General features: G+C 33.9%; 2 protein-coding genes across 2 annotated transcripts; one reads left to right on the top strand and one right to left on the bottom strand.

Moving 5' to 3' along the window:
* Positions 1 to 205: 205 nt before the first annotated feature.
* LOC122594056 (dihydroceramide fatty acyl 2-hydroxylase FAH1) lies at positions 206 to 5,219 on the bottom strand. Its single transcript, XM_043766533.1, has 7 exons — positions 4,918 to 5,219; positions 4,057 to 4,115; positions 3,485 to 3,577; positions 2,472 to 2,668; positions 2,268 to 2,373; positions 1,075 to 1,221; positions 206 to 858 (listed from the first exon to the last, which is right to left on the bottom strand). The coding sequence occupies exons 2-7, from the start codon at positions 4,105 to 4,107 to the stop codon at positions 733 to 735; spliced, it is 720 nt and encodes a 239-aa protein (XP_043622468.1). The 5' UTR covers positions 4,108 to 4,115; positions 4,918 to 5,219; the 3' UTR covers positions 206 to 732.
* Positions 5,220 to 7,823: 2,604 nt separating this feature from the next.
* LOC122590549 (stromal processing peptidase, chloroplastic) lies at positions 7,824 to 17,093 on the top strand. The gene is made up of 25 exons (XM_043762744.1): positions 7,824 to 8,101; positions 8,431 to 8,622; positions 9,158 to 9,408; positions 9,550 to 9,748; positions 10,004 to 10,051; positions 10,192 to 10,299; positions 10,388 to 10,576; positions 10,650 to 10,949; positions 11,035 to 11,136; positions 11,263 to 11,397; positions 11,503 to 11,727; positions 11,869 to 12,072; positions 12,470 to 12,640; positions 12,727 to 12,876; positions 12,995 to 13,132; positions 13,246 to 13,473; positions 13,573 to 13,725; positions 13,817 to 13,943; positions 14,624 to 14,759; positions 14,992 to 15,112; positions 15,200 to 15,280; positions 15,661 to 15,762; positions 16,179 to 16,329; positions 16,492 to 16,641; positions 16,782 to 17,093. Exons 1-24 carry the CDS (start codon positions 7,880 to 7,882, stop codon positions 16,581 to 16,583), a joined length of 3,825 nt encoding a protein of 1,274 aa, XP_043618679.1. The 5' UTR covers positions 7,824 to 7,879; the 3' UTR covers positions 16,584 to 16,641; positions 16,782 to 17,093.
* The last annotated feature ends 236 nt before the right edge of the window (positions 17,094 to 17,329 follow it).

Raw genomic sequence — 17,329 nt, forward strand, 5'->3', positions numbered from 1 at the left:
ATGATTTCCATAGCTGTGTCTGTGTTAGAATTCATTTTAGTTCTTTTTCTGGTCCTCAGGAAACACTTAGGTGAAAGAAAAGGACGTTTGCCCAAACCACATTACATTGCATGACCGGACATCCCAATTGGAAATAATCCATATATTCATATATTGCATCAGAATGTCTAAGTTTTTTTCAACAAAAAGTTGAAAAGAAAAATTATACTCGTAAAAGAAATATCATTATACATTTTTCACATATTAAATTCATATATTATAATAGAACTTCAATTAAATCAAACATCTCAATCAAATACGAAACAAAGAACAAAACCCTAATTATATTCAAAATCAACACCCGTCTTCATCCCATAAAAATCAAAACTATCAAAGTTCCCACTATGTACATGGGAGATACAAAGACAACGAATCGATTCCAGGTCCAGAACCTCAACATCATATAACGTCATTTCAATTTGACAAAACTCCATAAGCGACTTCAGAATATACACTACATGCTTTCGAGTTTGGGTATCTTCCCATCTTTGCACCAAGATGAAGTGGGCTTTTATTGTTGATGCCATCTACTCACTTCTTGAGATTGCCCAACAATACAAAACATGACTTTCAATGACCAGATAAATAAATAAATTTCTAATCCAAACAAGTTTGGTGAGAAATATCAATGAAATCTTTAAAACAATGCTAACATGATAACCTAACATACAATCATGTCCTTGATTTGATTGATCACTGCTTCCTTTCTTTCTCAAGTGATTTGGTTTGAGGCAATGTTCCAAACAGCTTGTCCCAAAGAGAGGACGTTATGCCAAATCCTTTGTTTTGGATTCGGAAATGATGATTTAAGTGGTATTTCTGCATAAACACATGGAAAGCAACTAAGATATCACTAAAGGAAGGAATAAAAAAAATAAGGCAAGACTACTAAAGTTGCGGCTAGTTTCAAGATAAATTCACGCTTGATTTGTATAAAATTTCAAATCAACCAAATTGTTTCGACTTTCAAGCAGTGGTGGACAACACAAATGGCATATCTGCTGTAACTTATAAGTAGTGAGTAGGATAGTTTACCTTGAGATTTCGAGGAACTTCGCTTTTTGGTTGACCATGGTGCAGGTAGTAATGAGTGACGTCATACATTACATAACCCAACAAAACACCAGCAAACAAAGTAGGAGCAGCAGAAGGGGTTGATATCAGCTTTATCAATTGCCAGAACTGACAGTCATTAAATGAATAGATGTAATCAGTAAATTTCAATCCAAACGTACCTGCTTGCCATTGGTAATCCTTACGTAAACAGTGACTAATAGATTTTGGTTTGCAAAATCCCACCTTATAGTCACTATTAAAGGGTATTTAGATGTTGGTATACTAGACGTTGATATTTAGAGTAAGACAAAACCAAATTCTCAGGGCCAAAATAGTGTTTCAATATCTATATAAAGTAATATGTGAACATGTGCTTGGCTACCAAAGAGGCAGTCGTTTTTATAATGACTAGTTGCTCATTTTCTGAAAAAAATTTGCCTTGTTTGCTAGCGCACTGGCTTCATACACACAATAGACGGTGATATTATTATATTAATTCAGTTAGTTATTGATGGTTTCATCGTGAACTCGGTTAAAAGGGGACATGTGTCGAAAGTTTCCCAACGTGTTTTCTATGGCATGAAACCTCCAATAGTTTAATGAAAAAGCTTAAATTAATATTACATATATTATAATAAAATAGCAAGCGCGATCATGTATAACCCATTGATTATCATTCAAAAATTGTACGACTGTTTCGAGTCAGCCTGACCAGTTGACAATCACACCCTACAAACAATGACCAAGTGTATGTTGAAACTGGTACTGTGTGCCCTTATGAAACCATAATTGTCTACGTAACATTGTCAAGTTTAGAAGCATAACTATTAAGCAACATAGCCCAGACTAAAGGTGGCGATTTTGACCATTTTAAAAAAAATGGGTTGATTCGGGTTATACGTATTGATAACGGGTAAAAATCATCGAAATAGTTACTCCTTCCACTCCAAAAAGACCTTTCACTTCTAGAAAAGGTTAGATAGAATTGATTAAGTTTCTCATACTGAGGGGGAGGGTTAAAGAAGAGAGAAGATGCCAAAATAAACTTAAAGATAACAGGTTATGGGCTGAATCTTATTTTGACCTATTAACCAACAACTGGCTTTCTATCTAACCTACACTCCCATATGCATCATTACTTACAAAATACTGATGGGGGAGAGAGAACATACCGGCACCAAGAGGATTGCTGTTGCAGTAGGAGGAAAAACAAGGCGTAAGCCATCCTGGGGATGTTTGTGATGACAGCCATGAAGAAGATAATGAGCAGTGTTCCCCCTATAATATATTAATAAAAACACGTGAATAAAAACCAGAGAAACTGCAGCCAAGTTGATTGTGTGTGCTAGAAAGAAAAGAAAGGGAGGAAAACATACCAATAGCTCTTCGTTTTGATATGAAAAAGGAACCGATGCAGAGAGTATTCCATGAGTGACCAAACAAAAATCCCCAAAACAAGTACTGTCACTATCTGAGGAAGTGAATTGCCCATCTTTAATGACTTGGAGATATACCAACATACCACAGGGAGCCATATGGATGGAATCACGTACCACTCATTTTTTGTAAGAGACTGTACCATAACAAGACAATCAGTGTCCCCCTTCATAATATTAATAATCTTCACATAAATATGACACCCCCAAAATCCAAAATAAATATATGCAGCAATTTCATTTGGTAAATTTTCAAAGATAGTGCACAACAGACCAACTCACTTCACCATGACGCATTGGGGGCCTGTGTCTGAGAATGTTAGGTAACTATCGATGCAAAAAACTCAGCATGGGGGTTTCGAAGATACCAATGGGGTACATGGGATCAAGGGTTTCCCATCGATCTACCGTTAATATAGTGCACAACATTTCACTTATAAAAAGTTTTTGATCCAAGTTAACTAATTACACATCAATAAGAACTAAAAGGTAGCGGAATCATTGACTTTGATTCACAAGTTTACTCGAGTTTTTCATTACTGTGAGACATCTAACGTCTTATGTATTTCGCTAATACTCGAACATTGTCCTAAACTAGAAGTGCCAATTTTAACATATTTACTTGTGCGTTAATTATTTTTTCTCAAAATATGTTCGACCAAAGATTTTACCTAATGGGTCAGTTCACTAAAGAAAATTTTAATGCATACAACCTCTTTACAACTTTGTTTGATAATGATTATTATCTATAAGAAAAAAAAAGAACAATTAAAACTGTGTTTGTCAAGTGATTAGAGTCGTCCTTAAAATTCCCCACAATTACACATCAAGTGGCCCCTTTGGTTCCATTTTAGCATGAAAGAAGAATTTAGAAATGATGTATACGAATAATAAATTGATAGATGTTCTGCGTGCCTTGACTTGTTTAACACATAAAAAGAGTTCGGATGTACCTCCCAAAAGTCACTTGCAAAAAAACGAGGGCCTTCCTTGGTAACAATAGGTTGGTGAATCCATTCTTGATAATCTTCTCCAAGGTGACCAACCTGTAATTTCAAATACAATTAAAGTTTGGAAACAAAGTAAAACTCCCCCAAAAAAAGAATGGAACTCCGATTAAAAAAAAAAAAAACAGATACTTCATTTGTCGATACAAACTTCGATGTTTAGCAGTACATCAAATATCTAGAATGCAATTTTAACAAGATACAAATAATAGAGCTGTGTGTGCCTGATCAGCACAATGATTTTTATTACTTTTTTGGGAAAGGTTTACCACAGTTAGCATACAATGAGTTTATTTGTGATATGCTAATCATGGTTGTGAAAATTATTGTAGCTTGGCTAAATAGGTATTGGTTAGGTAAAAGACTGAGGTCCCAAATCTGGACTCTGGAACTACAAACAAGTTACCTCATATTGAGACCCTACAATCCCAGTCAAACAATTAATATGTTTTCAAGTATACAGTTACAGCTTTAACCTACATGCACAACTCACGAATACTCATACAGGAAAACTTCACCTGGAACACAAGAGGCTTGTCTAAATCAACGGTGAACTCTTGCGCTACCATCGTGATACCTATATATTTCATATAACATTAGAAAAAAAGGACCAGCAATTTAAAAGCCAAACATAATACAAAATCTGAAGATTAATTAGAATTATGCATTACTCATTAAGCCACAATACTTGCAAAATTATACTCAGTATTATTAATTCAATTAACAAGTCAATGATAAAAAATCTAAATATAATATATATATATATACACACACTAACCATGTCATAATCATAATCTTGGTAAAATTGTATTAGTATAGTCGCCATACTACCTTCTTAATGACATCAAATCAACTTTTCTAGAAACCTTAAATTCGCCTTTTTCAGTCAAATTAAAAAAACTTTCCTCAGCCACTTTTTTGTACCAAGAGACTCAAATACTTCAAATGTTAGGTGAATTTTGAGATCTCCAAAATTACCAGATTTAAATCTGCTCATCAAAGAATTCTAAAATTTAATTCAAAAGCAATATCTATCTACACTTTAAGTAATATATATATATATATATGCATGTACAGAGACAGAGACATTATCTTTTTTTATAACAAAAAAATATTCTACGCCTACTCCTAAGTTACATTATATTATACAAACTATATATATAATCAATATTCAACAATGTTGAGTGGGAAACAAGCCCTAAAATTTAAAAATGAACAAATGAACTAAGATCTGAAACCCTAAGTTATAAACGAATATATCCATAAACAGCATCTACAAACATATACTATTCACAATGTCATATACTATATAAGGTTAAAATATATACGTATATAAATAGATCTATAGATATAGTAAAATAAAATAAAAAGTGACTGACCTTCGATGTAAAGGATTATACAAAGATAGATCTAATCAATCAATGACTGTTATGTAAATGATATCTCAGTAGTTGTATGTATGTCAGTATGTATGTATATGTATCTATCTGTGTGTGTATAGTTGTGGTGGAGAAAGAGAGAGTGTTTTTTGATAATATTATTCTATATTTTTATATAATATTTTGGATTTGGTTACGATGATTGATTGATGGTGATGATAACTGATAAGAGGGTGGGGTGTTATATATGTACGCGACTTCGCCAGCTGCTTGCTTTCCGATATTTGGTTTTCGTTACATAACAAACAACCACACGCTATTAATAAAAGACAGTCTGGCACCCAAACACTCCTTCATGCGCTCTTTCATTATTTTTTATACAAATGTTTAGATTTTATATAATTAAATTAAATAGATTAGAAAGTCATTACATCACAATAGGTGTGGGAGTCATTACATTACAATAGGTGTGGGACAACCTTGTATTCATTTTTCCCTTATCTATATATATATGTTTACTAGATATTTTACCCCGCGCGATGCGCGGCTAGTTAAAAAGGTTATTTTATGCATTAGCTATTCTATAGGCTTATTATGTTGAAATTGATTATGTTATAGTTAATGGTTAATTCTTAGATTACTCTAGTCATCTTTTGTCTTTTCTGACATGTCGGTATCACAGTCACTAAACCTACTATAGTAATTACACACCAACATTTAACCTAAGATATTTTGATATCATCAACAAATCAAACGTAAATCGATAATGTAGCATGATATCTATATATGCATCAAACGAAATAATATATACAAAGTAAAAAAACTAAGCATGACAAAAATTTAGTCATATAAAATACACATAAATACAATACGAATAAGTAAAAAACTAATAAGATAAATAAGAGAAAATCATTATAGTTTTTGCTTTCAGTTATGCTGAAAAGATGGAGAAAAAACCCTATGTAGTGACGGGAAAAAATAATCCTAAACACAATTAGGAAATAAAGTATTTTATCTCTAACAATCAAGAAATTCATTCGTAAAACTCAAATAACTACTATTATCATTATAAAATAGACATTTTTTGTGGCTAGAATAACCAATTTTGGTTAAGGTTTCGGCCAAGAAAACGAATGAGAAACAACAAAATTGTTTGTACGTGTATAACCTAATAACATTAGAAAAGGTAATAAAATATCAAGGATTATGAGTCATGAATTATGAAGTGTTTATAATTAAAATAAAAAAGTTAAAAAATGTCATGCAAGGTTAATCGTGATTTTTTATATATGTTTGATTTATATAAATACAAATTATATATATATGCTTTTTCTATATGCCATATTTAAAATATATGTATAATTATATTATATTATTTAATGAAAATCTATTAGTGTGAAAAAAATATGGAGGTGTCACGTAGAATAAATCCTATGTGACATGTTTAGAGATAATTTTAATTTGAGGTGGATGGCTTTAAAAAGTCATGATAACTATTGTTTTATTATGTATATAGATATAGATATTTATATCTATATAATATTTTAAAGCAAAAAGCCTCTATATTTTCAATATTGAATTTAAATTTTCAATATTGATTTTAAATACTTTCCCAAAACGTCTCTCCTATCTATTCTATATTTATCTAAAATAACTATTGTATATTACCATTAGTCTATTCTCAAATCTCAACCAATCATTTTTTTTCTATCACCTCCATAAATCATTTATTCCTCCAATTCATTCAAAATCTTTTATCTCAAATACTGTAAATCGATAAATTATAAAAATTATATGGGTGTTCTTAAAATTTCTTGCTCTTTCATTAGAGATGTCATTCGATATGCTTTCGACGAATTTTTAAATCCGATGGCGGAACCCATACAGTTAAGGCATTTGGCTATCACACTCTATGACCCATCACACTTTATGACCTATCACCCCACCATCTCACCGCTGCAACGTGCGGTTATTTACTCTCGTACATATTTAACCAAGAAGGAATTTATATATGTGTTTAGTATATTTATCTATGTCTATTTTTGTCATTTTACATACTTTATTAAAAACTATATTAAGCTGTCAAACACTTAAATAAGTCTACAAACTATCGTTTTTAATTTTCAGTTATCAGTCACCAGCTTTCAGCTATTAGTCACTAGCTAGTTTAATCAAAAATACAAACGAATAATATATACACATATATATATATATTTTGTAGGAGACCCTTATTTTGAGAACCTAATTTTTGTTAATATCCGTGAGAACTCCTAAATTTTATATTGGATCACATATATTTTTTTTTTAATTCACATGTGAAACGTTATATGTTACACAAGATTTTTTTTTTCAAAACCTTATATATAGTCGTTTGTCATATGTGAATATAAAATGTTAACAAATTTATTCACAAGTTCATAAAAGGCTACTTTGAAGGTTTTTTAAAAAGGTTTTTTCTATAACATATATTTTTATATCATTTCAATAAAAAAAAATCTTAACAAATATAATATATAATTTAAAAGTTTTTATGGTTTTAAAAAAATAAATAATTTTTAAAATAAGGAAACTTTTTTCCGTATACAAAATGGACAGCGATAACCACACAAAAAAATGGATAACCATATTCGGTCCCGAAACCATCCTAGAACCGACATGAACATACAGAAACAAAATATCTTCGGTCTTTCGAAACCATACCAAACCGACCCAAACCCAATCACAAAATACATTTAAATTTAAACCAATAGAATTAAAAATGAAATACTCGTAAATAAAATATAGATATACAAAAATTATTAATTGCCACAAAAAATCAAAACTGGGCTTCTGCTTCTTCAATCAACAAAACTTTTTTTTTTTTTCCTTCTTGTGTTTGTGTGAGGATAAAAGTCTCCCCCTCCATTTTTGCACCACTCTTCCTTCCTTCCTTCCTTCTGCCTGCGACACACACAACACAAATATGGATGCAGCAGCAGCAGCTGCAGCTTCATCAATAATACGTATTTCACCACCAGCAGCGTTACAATTAAATCCCAATTATTCTTCAAGAAAACCTAATTCTATCTCTTCTCATCGCTTCTTCTTATCTCATCATAAAACCAATAATAAAGCTCTTGCTTCCCTACGCTCTTTCAATCGCCGCACCGCCGTTCCTCCGCCGCGTTATTTCCCCACCACTAAGGTCGTTTTTTTCACTTTCATACATACATATACATACATTTTCAATCATCACAAACATTAAAGTTTAAAACGTTTTGTTTAATAGTATCAATACTATGAATAACTTGTAACCCTATCCTGATACAAGTTGAATATACAACTAAATTCCAAACGTATGTTCATATCTTATATCTATATGTGTGTGTATATATATATATTTGGAATCTAGTTCAGAATTTGGAATTTCATTTCATACTTTTGTCTATTGATAAAGGGAGGTTAATATTATTCTGTTTGGTGTATGGAAGTTGGTTATGTGAATAAGTTAATGTTGTGCATTTCTGAGTGTAGATTGCTGGTGATAGAAGTGGTTATTTGTTGGAGAAACCGTTGACTGAAAGGCCGTTGCTTGATCAATGTACAAGGTTATCTTGCTTTCATCATGGGCGGAGAAAACGGTTCCCTATTTGCAAATCCACTCCGAGTGCGTTTTCTGACAAGTCTGCGTTTCGTCTGTCTAAGCATGGAGTAGATAATGTATTTGTAAGTTCATTGATTGCGGTTCATTACATAGGTTCTTTAATACTTTTTGAATGTTTGTTTGTGTGTGTGTTTATGCTCCAGTTCTATATTTTGGTTCATATGTATGTTTTTTGTATCTAATTTACATGCAAGTTTTTGTCTTTTTTGATCTGAACCATGGTTATTGGAAGACTAGCCTGAAGGAAACTATTAAACCATTGTTTATGTAAAAGAATCACTTTTATACATTAGTATGAATACTTTGATTTGATGCGATATTCTTTATTTTTGTGGCGTTGAAAAGATAATTCCATACTAAACAATGTCAATAAGTAGATCCGGCAATTTGTTAAACCCCAAGATTACAAGTTATAAGGAAAGAACGAGAAAAATAAGATATAGAAGATGTTAAATATTTGAATAATCTAGATCACCAGGTATTAGGGTAGAACATTATCCGCTCAAGTAAACCCTAGATTAAACTTGAATTGTACACTGTACGTTTTTGTTGCACACAGTAGCGTACATATCTGATTTATACCCTCTAAATTTTTAGCAAAAACAGGTTCGAGCTCCATGTGCGGCTGTGGGTCCTGATGAGCCACATGCAGCAAGTACAGCCTGGCCTGATGGTGCCTTGGAGCAGCAGTCGCCCGATAATTTTCTCCTCGACACTGAGAGCAGCGAATGGAGGGAGTTACAGGGGTTTTTAGGTGCTGAACTTCCATCTCATCCGAAGTTGTATAGAGGACAACTAGAAAATGGTCTTCGCTACCTCATCTTGCCCAACAAAGTTCCACAAAATAGGTGTAATATGTGATCTGAAACCTATGTCAATTTATTTTTTGTTTTGCGGTGGGCGGGAAATACATAGAAATTCTAGCTTGCTTACCTATTTTATTGTTGTTTTCTATTACATGAACATTTTTAAACTTTGATTATGTGAAGGTTTGAAGCCCACATGGAGGTTCATGTCGGGTCGATAGATGAGGAAGATGATGAACAAGGAATTGCACATATGATTGAGCATGTTGCATTTCTTGGAAGTAAGAAGCGGGAAAAACTTCTAAGAACTGGTGCACGCTCGAATGCTTATACAGATTTTCATCATACGGTGTTTCACATCCATTCACCAACTTCTTTGCAGGTTTAGAACTGCATATTTATGCTTTATTTGAATTTTTTTTGTTCTATAATTCATTCTATTAGTCTTACACATCTACCAATATATAATAAATAGGAGAGCTTTTTTTTGTTTAGTTTTTAATATGCAAACATTTTCTCAGATGAATGCAAATCGGATGAACATAAACATTTGAATCTTTCTGTTAATGAGTCTAAACAGACCTTTATATACTTTCTGTCTTCTTTTACGCTATCATTTTTGTATTTTTATTGTTAGGATTCTGATGAAGATCTACTTCCATCTGTTTTGGATGCTTTGCATGAGGTAAGAGCCAAATTCGATTCATTGTTTTCATCTTTATTGCATAATGTGGCTTATAACAGTTGTTTTTTGTTTTTTCGCATTTACAAAATAATATCTGTAACAATATGTAGCTATAATGGTTATTATCTTTTATGATGTAGATAGCTTTTTACCCAAAGTTTCTTACTTCCCGAGTTGAAAAAGAAAGACGTGCTATATTATCAGAGCTGCAAATGATGAACACCATCGAGTACCGTGTTGATTGCCAGGTATTTAACTGCTGTTTTTTATGTATAATTCTGTCGTATTTTTACTGTTGTCAGTATTAGTAATCATTTTGTTGTTTGCTAAACATAGTTGCTGCAACATTTGCATTCTGAGAATAAGCTGAGTAAAAGATTCCCGATTGGCCTAGAAGATCAGATAAAGAAGTGGGATGCAGAAAAAATCAGAAAATTCCATGAGCGGTGGTACTTTCCAGCTAATGCAACTTTGTATCTTGTGGGGGATATTGACAACATTCCAAAGACAGTTCACCACATCGAAGTACGTAATTTTTCTGCTTACATGGTGTTTTACAATAATTTGAAGTACATTAATTTAAGGAATATATTTGCAGGCTGTTTTTGGACAGAAGAATGTTGACAACGAGGTTCCTGTAGCACCTAAAACTAGTGCATTTGGAGCAATGGCTAATTTTCTTGTTCCTAAGCTAACAGGAGGGATCTCTGCTGACTCATCACATGACAGATCATCTCTTTTAGTTGATCAATCAAAACTTCCCAAGAAAGAAAGGCATGCAGTTCGGCCTCCTGTTGAGCATAATTGGTCACTTCCTGGGAGACATGAGGATCTGAAGTCACCACAGATATTTCAGCATGAGCTGCTTCAGAATTTTTCGATCAACATGTTTTGCAAGGTAGGAAATGATTTAGAAGCTTTCAATAGTATTTATACTCGCATGATCAAATGCTGAAACATGATTTGATTATCATTTGGTGTAGATTCCTGTGAACAAGGTCCAGACGTATGGTGATTTGCGTAATGTTCTTATGAAGAGGATATTCCTTTCGGCTTTGCATTTTCGCATTAACTCAAGATATAAGGTGGGGTGAATGTGAAAAATTTGACAAACCCTTTCTATGTAGCATATCTCATATATTTTGATTTGTTATGTTGCTCACAATTGATTATATGTGCAAATTGTTTGCTAATTAAAGGTAAATTTGCAGAGTTCTAGCCCTCCATTTACATCTATTGAGTTGGATCATAGTGACTCAGGAAGAGAGGGATGCACTGTCACTACTCTTACAGTAACCGCTGAACCCAAGAGTTGGCAAAGTGCAATTAAAGTGGCTGCACAAGAGGTAGCACCTGTGTTTTTTTTTTTTTTTTTGGATTTTTTAACCATTAGTAATATTGAATTATTCACATGTTATAGTTCTTGTTTTTTGACATTGAATCTGATTCAGGTTCGAAGGCTTAAGGAGTTTGGTGTTACAAAAGGAGAATTGGCGCGTTATCTTGATGCGCTACTGAAAGACAGTGAACAGTTAGCTGCTATGAGTGATAATATTTCATCAGTGGATAACCTGGATTTTGTTATGGAGAGTGATGCGCTTGGTCATATGGTTATGGATCATAAACAAAGTCATGAAAGTTTGATTGGTGTTGCTGGAACAATCACTCTTGAAGAAGTAAGCTCATTATATGATTGTACTCCACCTGCCTTTTACTAAATGACGACTTCAGTCTAATACCTCATACAAACAAAGTCTCCAAAGCATCATGTTTCTTTGATGATTGTGAAATGGATCTTTTAACATATTTGTTTGCAGGTAAATTTCATTGGTGCACAAGTTTTGGAGTACATTTCAGATTTTGGAAAAGCATCTGCACCTGTTCCTGCAGCCATTGTTGCATGCGTTCCAAAAAAAGTACATGTTGATGGAGTAGGGGAAATTGATTTCAAGATAACCCCAAGTGAGATTACAGCTGCAATTGAAGAAGGTTTGAAAGAACCTATAGAGCCGGAGGCAGAGGTATGTTTTCTGCTTTTTGAGGAACTGAGATTGATTTTGGAACTTCTATTTGGGATACTTAGAGGTGACAGCTTGAGCATTCACTTGTGAATGGGTTGATTCAGGCTATGCTCTATGTTTAATGGGTCAAATGGGTGAAACTTAAACCGATTATCATAGGAGGAAATGGGTCAAACATGGAGAGTCACCCAAAGTCAGCTTTTAACTTATAAAACCTCCCAAGTCATAATTTTATATTGCTAAATATACTTATAAACATATTTGACTCCCTTGTTATTATTGGAACACATGTATTACTTTCGACTTGAAACGTGCTGCCATCATGCCCGTTTAGTTACCTCTCTAGGGATGATATAACTCTGCATTATTACCGACATTTACTATCTTACGTTTGCAGTTTGAGGTACCAAAGGAATTGATAACCTCGGCACACCTTGATGATCTAAAGCTACAACTTCAACCATCTTTTGTATCTACTGGTTTAGATTCGACTTCTACTAAAGTTCATGATAAAGAAACTGGAATCACCCAGTGTCGTCTCTCAAATGGGATTACTGTAAACTACAAGGTATATAATGCTTCTGATATATTTATATTTTCGTATTCTAATTTTATTATCCTTGTGACATGAATATCTGTTTCCGTGTTAATAAGATATCCAAAACCGAAACTTGTGGGGGGGTGATGCGGCTTATAGTAGGCGGTGGACGGGCAGCAGAAACACCAGAATCAAGGGGAGCAGTTGTTTTGGGTGTTCGAACTTTGAGTGAAGGGGGACGTGTTGGTAACTTTTCAAGGGAACAGGTAACTTGTCACATATTTACCAACATTTGGTGCTTTTTATTGTTAATGATCATAAGTATGTATGCATTATATTTGTACATACAAGTATCTATGTTCATATTACGTAATCATCTTTCAGGTAGAGCTCTTTTGTGTGAATCATCTGATAAATTGTTCACTGGAGTCCACCGAAGAATTTCTTTGTATGGAGTTCCGTTTTACTACACGAGGCAATGGGATGCGTGCTGCTTTCCAGTTGCTTCATATGGTACTTGAGGTAAATACTTGGTATCATTTCTCAACCAATGTTACATGATATTATCACACATAGTCACATGATTTCAATTTGCTATGTTCAATTAACGTTTGATTATTGTGAGCTTTTTGCAGCATAGCGTGTGGCTTGAAGATGCATTTGATAGAGCAAGGCAATTATATTTATCGTATTATCGCTCTATTCCTAAAAGCTTGGAAAGGTCAACTGCTCACAAGCTCATGATAGCTATGTTGGATGAGGATGAACGGTTTGTGGAACCCACACCACATTCTTTACAAAATTTAACATTGCAGACTGTAAAAGATGCAGTGATGAATCAGTTTGTTAGTGATAACATGGAGGTGCGTATCATTGTTTTGTTATATATTATTAATACAAATTCATGTACATATATATATATATATATTTAACGTTGATAATAATTTTATCTATCACATTAGGTAAGCATTGTTGGTGACTTTTCAGAAGAGGATATCGAGTCTTGTGTAATGGATTACCTAGGCACTGTTAGAGCAACAAAAGGGGCTGATAGGGCACTGAGCTATACCCCTATTAACTATCGGCCGTCTCCTAATGATTTGAACTTTCAACAAGTGAGCATATTTATTTGTAGTATTTGGTTACTCTTTTAGATATTTGTATATGAAAAACATTTGGTCTGATAGTTTGTGACCTGCCCTACAGGTGTTCTTAAAGGACACCGATGAACGAGCATGTGCATACATTGCAGGCCCTGCGCCAAACCGCTGGGGATATACAGCTGATGGTACAGACCTTCTCGAGTCCGTAAATAATCTGTCAGTCAATAATGGTAAGCATCCTCAAGATATATATATATATATATATATTATTTTGCGTCTTGAAGTCAAGTTTTTAAGGATGAGTAATTTTCATCTTCAAGCCAGTGTGTGCAAATACAATGCTCTGACCAGTGACAGACCTAACAACAAGTATTTAAAAGCTATTTACTATGGTTGTGAAAACAACATCCAGAAGATTGTTAGGCTCCAAGGACCAAACTTTTTGATATCAAACTCCAATAGCCCAAGTAGATATGTGTTAGTCTATAAGGGTCCTTTCGATGATTCCTCCAAGCCTAGCTGCCTCTGTTGCCTTAGCATTCACAATGCTGTGAACCAAACCCTAGATCAGCAAGTGTAACCATATATTATTAGTCCCATTGTCGGGTGACTACAAATTCACATAGAAAGGAGGTTCAGATTAAACTTATGCTATAAACCTTGACGGTTTGGAGACTTTATCTTTAAAAGTGCAAATGTAGAATAAATTTGAAGTGAAAATCCATGTGTGGTACGTTATTACTAAACTTAAGTATGTTCTTACTTGTTCATAAATAAACCTGGCTTAAAAAAGTTTCCGATCAACTGCTATGGCTACGTTTTCTTCCTCTTAGATGGGTTGTATTTACCTTAGCTTGTAAAATTCCTATTCATCTCTTTAGAATACAAATATCTGAAGTTTTCTCTACAGATGTACAACCAGAAGCTGAAGGACAGCTCGTGAAGGCAGGTGATAGTAGTACTATTGATCTCCAAAGAAAATCTCGGAATCACCCACTATACTTTGCAATTGCAGTGGGGCTGTTGGCAGAGATAATTAATTCCAGGTAGATTTAGTGTACTGCTAATCTATCTCTTCCTTGTTAGATCCTGGTAAACTAATATTTGAAGCAATTTGCATTTAATGGCTTTCCTTTCAATATTTATAAGTCTATTGTAATCACATAGCAAAAGGTGGGTGCCTATTAGAAATTCTTATGTGAAACTGATAGGTGTTATGTGAAATAAGTTTTATTTATGATTTATTGCTAATTGGATAGGTGTGTTCGTGCTTTGCAGGCTTTTCACCGAAGTCAGAGACTCCCAGGGATTAACTTATGACGTATCGTTCGAGTTAAACCTATTTGACAGGTTAAAGCTTGGTTGGTATGTTATATCAGTAACATCTACACCAGCCAAGGTGAGTAATTCAGTTGTCAGCAATTTTACCTCTCATATGTAGTAGGATTTCTTTTTCATTGTTCAACCAGTTATGGTGCTCATTCAGGTACATAGAGCTGTTGATGCATGCAAGGGTGTGCTAAGAGGCTTGCATAGTAAAAGAATAGCTGAACATGAATTAGACCGGGTACGTTCGTAACTAAATTCCTACACATCACTTGTTTAATGTTGGCTACGCACAAAAGAAATGCTATCAGGAGTTTAATGACGAGTTATTCCCTTCTGGTAGAGGTGGACATTTCCGGTCATTCACTTATAAATGGTTTGATTTTGGTGATGCCCTAAAACTAATTATATATGAAAACATTATTTAGTCTGAAAAAGGTATTTTGGGTTGCACATTATGCCACCTTTACGTCCTGGTCTCGATATGGAACATGACATCTCCATCCCATTGTTTTTTTTGTTTCTCTTTGGTGTTTGCGGGGTGATTAGAAATTTATTTATCACATGTGCCTCAAAATCATTATGGATCTGATCCTTGAGGATTATTTTGTATGTTGACAGGCTAAGCGGACTCTATTGATGAAACACGAAGCTGAAACCAAGTCAAATGCCTACTGGCTAGGGTTGATAGCTCATTTGCAGGCTGCTTCTGTCCATAGGAAGGTATAAACTACAACAAAAGAGTTCTTCTCTATATTGCTTCACCTGACTGGGTAGATCTCTATATAACCTTGCTGAACTGACCTTTTTACTGTTTAAAGTCGAAACCTTACAAAATCCCATCACTCTTGTAATATTAGTTTTACCCGGCTGAGTACCGACTACCGAGTAGGCTATTTTTACCTGACTGAGTTACGTGGACTATTTAACCTTTACAAAGTCTTTTCCTAATGCATTGTTTACCTGACTCGATAGAATGTCCTTAACATGGCTCTTTAGTAAAAAAAAGGTATGGCTCTTTAGTATAAAAACATTATTTAGATTAATAACCGTATCATTTTCTTAACTGCAAAATAATTCCACTTTCTGCAGGGTGTGTTGTGTTAAGTTTGTTACTGTTTTTTATTTGTACTCTTCAGGATATATCATGCATCAAAGATTTGACAATGCTATATGAAGCGGCCACCATTGAGGATGTGTACCTGGCATATGAACAGTTAAAAATCGATGAACAATCCTTGTACTGCTGCATTGGCATTGCTGGTGCTCAGGCTGGTGACGAAGTTTCAGGTGAAAGCACACTGCTGCTTAATTTTGAATGTTTTTCTGTTTATGTTTTTCATGAGGATTCATTACAAAGTTCTTAGACAGTCCTGTATTTAATAATTTATGATCTTAACATCGGATTATAAATGAACAAGATTTTTCATGTTAGCATAGTTTTTCATGCAGGCTCTTTACCAGAGGAGGAGTATGTTGGAGGACTTCAGGGTGTTATTCCTGTAGGCCGAGGTTCCCACACGATGACAATGCCAACGACATAATTATTCTAGATCAAGATATATATATATATCTAGTGTTCGGAGGAAGATTGACTATGTGGTATGTTTCTTGGCTAATAGTTTATAATAATACCCAGCTATTTTTATCCTATTAATGCTGATGCCAACGTTCAATTGGTTTTAGATGCAAGTTTAGTTCCTAGATTATTTTTGTAAAGCACTTCAACATGCTTTATGCAGGTACACGGTACTGACAATTTGAACTGCATATTGATCGGCTAAAACTCTGGGTAAAACGTGAGAGATTTGTAGTTGAAGTATACGTGACTTCATGGTGTGATTAATCTCAAATAGATTGATTACAGTAAGTCACTGGCTCATGTAGTGGTTTACAATAAATTGTGTATTCTAGGTTAGTCATAAATCGAGCAATGTACATGTAGTAACTTTATATAGACATGGCCATTATTTTTGTTAAACTTATTCGATTACTTCCTGTGTGTAATTGGATTATTACATGGTAATGCAGAAATATAGCTGATTTTTTTTACAGATAATTTAGTTCAGAAAGTTTAAGCATCAAGAGAAATGATACATCTCTTCATTGTTGATTGCTGTAGTTAATACGATTGTTTGGGGTGCAGCTATCAAGTCCAAGCGTCAATTGTTAAATCATTATTGAGCCCAATACATATTGAATAAGTTTTAGAATCAGGAATACATGACAGTGATCCGGGCTGTTGACGCCTCAGCGCCTGAGCGACATGTATCTAATCTTTTTACATGCT

This window comes from Erigeron canadensis, chromosome 3 (genome assembly GCF_010389155.1).
Source record: "Erigeron canadensis isolate Cc75 chromosome 3, C_canadensis_v1, whole genome shotgun sequence".
NCBI classification, from domain to species: domain Eukaryota; kingdom Viridiplantae; phylum Streptophyta; class Magnoliopsida; order Asterales; family Asteraceae; genus Erigeron; species Erigeron canadensis.